The 7278-nt window shown below is 40.8% G+C and overlaps 1 protein-coding gene and 1 long non-coding RNA gene across 4 annotated transcripts in view; one reads left to right on the top strand and one right to left on the bottom strand.

The window, feature by feature from the left end:
• Positions 1 to 3508, bottom strand: part of LOC121934346 — a 5225-nt gene extending 1717 nt beyond the window's left edge. The window contains exons 1-2 of the long non-coding RNA XR_006104610.1: positions 3308 to 3508; positions 1597 to 1763 (exon numbers count right to left, since the gene is read on the bottom strand). This is a non-coding gene — a long non-coding RNA (uncharacterized LOC121934346). The remainder of the gene's footprint in view (positions 1 to 1596; positions 1764 to 3307) is intronic.
• Positions 1 to 7278, top strand: part of JAM3 (junctional adhesion molecule 3) — a 53617-nt gene that overhangs the window by 9249 nt on the left and 37090 nt on the right. Inside the window, exon 1 of one of the 3 annotated variants that reach the window (XM_042474750.1) lies at positions 3704 to 4068. The exons of 1 other annotated variant lie outside the window; for it this stretch is intronic. In XM_042474750.1, the coding sequence (XP_042330684.1) occupies positions 4038 to 4068 (31 nt within the window). In that variant the 5' untranslated portion in view covers positions 3704 to 4037. Of the gene's footprint in view, positions 1 to 3703; positions 4069 to 5683; positions 5727 to 7278 lie in introns of those variants that run through there. One more of the 3 variants, XM_042474751.1, reaches the window with a different exon arrangement.

The following is a 7278-nucleotide window of genomic DNA, read 5'->3' as shown; positions in this document are numbered from 1 at the left end:
ATAATAATAATAATAATAATAATAATAATAATAATAATAATAATAATAATTTATTTATAGCCCGCCCAATCACAAGGAATCCAGGCGGGTTACAACAGTAAAAATAAAGATAATAAAATAAAATACAATAAATAAATAAAATACAATAAAATTAAAGAGAGCGAAGGGAGAACATTCACAGTTAGGCCTGATGGAAGTTGGGCCTCTCTTTTTCACTCCCTCCCAGGTCTGATGATGATGTCATGGAGGGAGGGCTCTTCTTCTTGAGGCAAGGATTTTATTTTAATTAATTTTAATTTAATTCTTCTAATTAAATTTAAGAGAAGAATTGGTGGACAGAGTGACATAAGTCACAGTAAATGGGGAGTAGAACTAGGTAGGGAAGGCCTGCCGGAAGAGATCCGTCTTAAGAGCCTTCTTAAAGGCTGTAAGAGTAGAAATGTCACAGATCTCCTTCGGCAGGTCATTCCATAGCTTCGGAGCTGCGATGGAAAAGGCCCTCTGGGTGACTGAACTTAGCCTAGATTTTATTAGCTGAAGTAGATTCTTCCCCGAGGACCTTAGAGTCAAGTCAAGCATATATAATGTTGTCTGAGGCTTGTTGGGAAGTCACAGCCCATAAAAGCAGATGAAGCAAAGAGACAAAATTGATTTAACACGGCTGCATTCTGAAATGGGAAGATAAAAATATGTGGAGTATATTTGTACAGGAGGACAAGTGGTGACTCTGTTTGGTAAGCTATTTTCACTGGGGTTTGACACCATTTGCTACGGCAACTTATGGATAGAGCTATTTGCTGAGTACTGTATACATGTATAAGTTTAGAAATTTTAGTCAAAAATTGACCCCAAAATGTGGGCCGACTTATCGATGGGCCAATGTAAGTATTATACTTTAACTCAAAAGGAACTATCCCCTGGTGAAAGGCAAGAGTAAAATCTGCCCTGGAGCACTGATCCCCTTCTATTTTCCCATCCATCCAGCCTTTAGTATGAGCACAAACAGTTGCACCTGCTGGAATTTTGTAGGTTCTTTGGCATCATTTTCCTTTGCTTCATCATTTAGATCCTTTGTTGCACTCCCCTAAATTTTACCCTCAATCTGTCCACAAGTCATATCAAAATCCATAATTTTGGACCCAAAACTTGCCCTCCAATTATACATGAGGTTGACTTATAATCAGTATATACAGTAAATAGGGTAGCAATGGCTCTATTGAAATTGTGACTTGTTATACCATCTCATTGATAACTGTTTTTATCCTCCCATTGAAATAATGTCCTTAACATGTTTAAATGACTTTTTTGCTAGAGCCAAGGCTGACCCGAAAGTATCTTGGCAAGGCCACCTTAGTACACTTGCATCAAAGGTAGTGTTAGGCTGACAGTGACGTAGATTGTACAGTACTAAATGAGGATGTACCAATTTATTCTGAGAAAAAGCTAATCCCAAATTGGCAACTGATTAAAAAAACATCCCACCCATAGCCTTTGTTCATGGTAATAGACAAATGATGTCCACTTTGCCTTGTGCTTACTATGAACCCAGCTTATGAAAAATGAACAGTCCATAAAATTGACAAATAGCTCTGGCACCTGTACTCTTCAGAGAGGAAGGGTTTACAGCAACTTTACTGCACAGGAGTAGGAAGTCCTGTGTAGGTTCTCCAAAATTCCTGTTCTCTTCACGTCAGAGGTGCAACCTGAGCACCGCTCCTGCCCAGCCAGTGTACAGTTGGTCTCCAAATCCATGGATTCTGCATCTATGGATTCAATCATTGTAAATATTTTAAAAATAACAATCCAAAAAGTACACCTTGATTTTTCCCTTTTTATGTAAGGGGACACCATTTTACTACACCATTGTATATAATGGGGCTTGAGAATTCATGGATTTTGGTATCCACGGGGGTCCTGAAACCAAACTCCAGCGGATACCAAGGATCCGCTGTGCAAGTTGTCTCCCTATTTGAATCCCCTGCTTCTCTCCTGCAAGTTGGCCTCTCCACCAATACTGACTCCAACTGTTCCAAATATAGTTGGTCTGGTCAATCTGTCATCTGTTGACCACATTTCTGGTGACAAGCATTTCACCTAGGCTGGTCCTTAGATGATGGATACACAGTCTGCCGCTGGGGATAATATTAGAAGCCCTAACAGCCTGGTATAACCTGCTAGACTTTACATTTTGCTAACACAGGCGGTTTCTATACCGCCAAAAAGTACGTACTGGGCACGTACTAGGGTTAGAAAGGGGCGTCCTTTCCAGACGCCCCCAACCCTAGTACGTGCTGAGCACGTACAAAATAGCGGTGCCCATTCTACATGGGCGCCGCCATTTTGATGTAGTGGACGCTTAGTGTCCGCACGTCTTGGCACCATTATGACGCCGCAAGTGCGCCTTGGCGCTTTGTGACATCATAAGGGTGCCGCAAAAAAAAGCTGCATTCTGCGGCTTCTTTTTGCTGCGCCAGGGAACCGTGCAGTTTGGCTGCTGCGGTTTCCTGGCGCAGCAATCACGGGTGCCGGCAGACCACCCTTTTGGGCAGTCTGGAAAGCGCCACAGCCTTTGAGATCCCAGGATCATCTCTGTACCATGATGAAGCAGCAGAATAGGACTTTGTCTGTGTTCCTAAATCTATTTAACAGAGATGATCTCTCCCTTTTTTTGATACCTGGTCCTATTTTGTCTTTTGGAAACAACTTTAAGAGGGTGAGAAACTGGGTATGTGGAAAAAGGAAGTCAGGCGGCTGCCACGCTGCAGAATTAATGCAGTTGGATACTGATTTAACTCCCATGGCTCAGTGCTTTGGAATCCTGGGATTTGTAGGTCAGAACAGAGCTCTCTGACAGAGAAGGCTAAATACTATTTCACAAAAATAGTAATTTTATTTATTTATTTAGAGTATTTATACTCCACTCTTCATCCACAAAGGCTCTCAAAGGAACCTTCTGAGGTTGAGGGTGTGTGACTTGTCCAAGGTTTCTATGTGGGCTTCCATAGCCAAGCCAGGATTTGAATCCTGATTTCCAGAGTCATAGCCCAACACTCAAATCTCTACGCCACACTCATAGGACATTTTCACATGGGAGGCAAGCGTCATTGTGAAGACACACCCAACTAAAGGTGGTGACAGATTTGGGTGTGCAACGCCAGTACCCTGGTGAGATCAAACTCTTCTACCCAAAAAGGCTCTGATGCTGAATGTAAAGTTCAAAAGGGGGAGGTTTAATTTAAAGAACAAAAGTAAAGAGTTTTCTCCTCCCCAGCTCTAAATAACTTGAAATAAAAGATACTTTACAGACTTTCAGCAATCTTCAGGGTGTCATCTTTCTGGGTCTGATCTTGGTTTGATCTGCTCTCTCAATGGAGCTGGTGCAGGGTCTTTCAGCCCCTGATCTCTTTGCCTTCTTTGATGCTGGTAACTAAAATGGCTAACTGATTTGGCTAACGTGTAAGAAATGCCCTTTCTGGCTGTCTGGGCCTGTTTGCCACCAAAAGACAGCTCTCTGCAAGCTCACAGCAAAGACTGCTCCAAACTAAAAGCCTCTAGCAAAAAACAGAGCATGCTGAGAAAGGGCAAACCAAACCTGGAAAAATGCAGGGGATCCTACAACTCCTCCCACAACTAATACAATAAACTTTCCTACACTAAAATATTCTATGGCTTGAACCAACGTGAAAGAAAATGTAGGAGGAGATTCAAATAGTCCTGGTAGGACATCACAGTAATTAAATTGTGATTAAATCATGCTAATAATGCAATCGGAGAGGAAGATTATCACACCCCTCGTGCTTCTCCCGTTCATATCCCATACGTAGCCTGTAATGGACGCATCACTGGGTACTAACAATTTGTGCACAGGACAGTTTACTCACTGGACATGGACAGGGGTGTGAGAATCTTTTTCCTGATTGCACTATTTGCATGATTTAATGATGCCTGCCTCCTCCGTGTGAAAGAGCCCATAGCTTTATATACCTGACTACAACAGAGAAAGTAAAACAGCAGCTGTCTCCAATCTTTTATTGAGCATGTATGAACAGCAAGGCAGAGAGAGAAAGAGTAAGTAAAATAATCAGACTCATGAGGTATCCTGGGTATGCTAAAAAAAAGCATAGATCTGTAAGCTAAAATGGAAATCATAAAAAGAGTGGAGTCAAAGGGGGAAAAAATCCCTGGATGCATTATGGAAGAAACCATCAAATGGTCTCTAGAGGGTTAAAAATGTTTTTGTTTGCTCATGCAAGGTTTACTTCACTGGGTAGTTTCATTTCACACATGCATAATGTTAATTTTGAATAAACAGTTTGCTGACACACACACACACACACACACACACACACACACATATATATATATATATATAGTGTATGAAGCGTAGGAAGTTATTTCTGCCTCTGGTACCAAGGTTCCTGTTAATGAAGTAATGCTCAGGAACACATCTACTTTATTAACTGTATTGTTTCATCACCAGTGTCAAAATACAATTTGGTTGCTATTCAGATTAGCATTTGTTGTTGTTTTCTGCTTCTGATTTGAACAAGTCCTGATGATGCGTTTTATTATAATACCACAATACAGCACAACAATCCAATAAAAACCGAATCATACCAAACAAAAAAGGGAGTTCAAAATACAGTAGAGGTTGAGCCTCTCTTATCCAAAATACTTGGAACCAAAAGTATTTTGAATGTTGGATATTTTTGGATTTTGGACTATTTGCATATACCTTGGAGATGGGACCCAAGTCTAAACATTAAATTCATTTATGTTTTGTAGACACCTTACACACAATGCCTGAAAGTAATTTTATGCATAATATTTTAAATAATTTTATGCATAAAGTTTATGTACAATGAACCATCAGAAAGCAAAAGTGTCACTATCGTAGCCACCTTTGTAGACAGTTTTAAATTTGGGATTTTGGAATTCCAGATAAAAGGAAACTCAACCTGGAGCTCATGCTTGATGCCACCTTATTTTGGTATCTTATTGATGATACATACCTCTTCTTTCCCCGCTTTATTTCAGACCGTAAAATGTCATGGTCTGGACTTGTGGTCAGATAAGATATATGTGCTAGTGTTTGTCTTGTGTCTTGTTTTAAAATGTATTTAATGGCCAGCTGTGTATTCTGGGTGCCTGCATTGGTGAAAAAGCCAGAACGGGTAAAACGTTTTGATTAATTTTAAATGGTTGCAAATAGTGTGCAACTGGTAGCACCATATGCTTCATGCTTGGGGCTTAAAAATAATAATTAAAATGTGCCAGTCTAATCTTTATGTCCGTTGTGGTAGAAAACCCACCTGTTTAAAAGGTACAGTCAGTTGCAAAGGGACAGTTTTAAGTGTTAGCTGTGCAGAAGGCACTATTTTAGGTGCCTTTGCTTCAGTCCTGCATCCCATGCTGTACCTGCCAAAACTTGCTTCTGCTGCAAAGCGATTAGCAGTACAGAAGGCCTGGTCTCCTTTGCATCTGGTCACCCAATTACCAGATGAGATTACCCCAGACTGACCAGATTAAAAAGAATGCTTCCACGTCTTCTGTGGCCGCGCTGCAGATTTTTATGTCTCTTTTATGGCAGTGCGGGACAGACGACTCATTTGCAAGAGTCCCTGAAGACTGTTTCAGGCCGAATGGCCAATACAACAGGTTTAATAATAGTATTACTAGAACACCCTGGGGATGGCATATGAGGTTAACCGTGTCTCATCTAAAAGGTATTAAAAGATGCTCAGCAGGTTTTGCACAGGCTACCGGTTGCAATGCAGTGCAACCAAATATAGCATCCCTGCATTAGAGGAAATGAGTGCTGGACTATGCAAGGCAAAGCCCCATTAGAAATAGGATGCTTTGTGTGGGTCTATGTTCCTATAAGTCCCCTGCTGACTTATAGTGACCCTGTGAATTTCATAGAGTTTTCTTAGGCAAGGGATGCCTGAGAAAGGAAAGGAATTGGAACGTATTGCTGGGTGTTTGTGAATACAGCTTGAACTCTTTGCTTTCTCCTATTTGCTCCTGTTCCTTCTCTCCTCCTGTCCCTGAGCTTCCAAGAGACATGAAATTCACGGGATAAAAAATGGGCTGTCTTTCCTTTTGGTTGTGTGAATAAAGCTTTCTCTCCACTGATTTAATGAAAGATTCGCTTTCGCTAGATTTCCTTGTGGCTCTTGAGTTTGCGAAATGCTTTTCTCCATGGCTTATCTACATTGTAGAAATAAAGCAGTTTGGCACCGCTTTAAGTGCTGCAGCTCCATCCTATGGAATAATGGGATTTGTAGTTTTACTAGGTCTTCAACCTTCCCTGCCAAGGACTGCTGGTGCCTCACAAAACTATAAATATCACGATTCTGTATGTAAAATTATTTTCGATATATGGTGGAGCCAGGTGTGGTGCAAAATGCATTATTTCTTACAGTGCAGATGCATCCCAAGAGATTTTGGGGGATGATGTAACTGTAAAGCATCTGTAAAGGAACTGGAGCATTGGACTAAGACTCTGAAGACCAGGGTTCAAATCCCGGCTCGGCTAGGGAAACTCAATGGGTGACCTTCAGCTAGTCACATTCTCTCAGCCTCAGAGGATGGCAATGGCAAACCCTCTCTGACCCTATGATAGGGTCTCCATAAGTCAGAAACAATTTGAAGATTCACAACAACAACTGATAGCTTATCTTTCCTTTCCTTTATTTTATATTGTAATAATTTAATCCTATTTTAATATAATATTTTTGTATGCTTTTAACTGTACTTTTTTTTTAATGTTGTGAGCCGCCCTGAGTCCCAGTTTTGGGAAAAGGGTGGAATAATAATAATAATAATAATAATAATAATAATAATAATAGATTATATGTCCTCATACTAAGACTAGGAGATGTGAAACTAAATCTAGGGGGTCCTTCTTGTTGAAAGTGAAGACCAAAAGTCATTTTGGGGGAGAGAGAACTTTTCTCTAAGACTTTATTTTTCAAGGCGGTTGCATTTCTAAATAACTTGGCTTAGCCACTGTTGAGCATCCCAAGGCATGATTTCTTGATGCTAGAAAAAGAGCAGCAGGTTGGAAGACATTCCGAAACCAGACAAATGGTTACAGCAGACGCCCTTTCATTCTGCCAACAGCAGATGTAGGCACAAATTTGATATTGCTGTAACCCCTTTCCCCTACAGCTGGGATACCCGTGTGAAGAAATAAAGATCACGCTGACACTACCACTGTGTGCCAGAGATGACATTCCAGAGTGGTTTGCTCTTGTGCCATGTGCCTCTTCCTCT

This window comes from Sceloporus undulatus, chromosome 6 (assembly GCF_019175285.1).
Source record: "Sceloporus undulatus isolate JIND9_A2432 ecotype Alabama chromosome 6, SceUnd_v1.1, whole genome shotgun sequence".
NCBI lineage: Eukaryota > Metazoa > Chordata > Lepidosauria > Squamata > Phrynosomatidae > Sceloporus > Sceloporus undulatus.
Note: the sequence above shows the minus strand (reverse complement) of the source record. Positions and strands in the feature narration are given on the sequence as shown.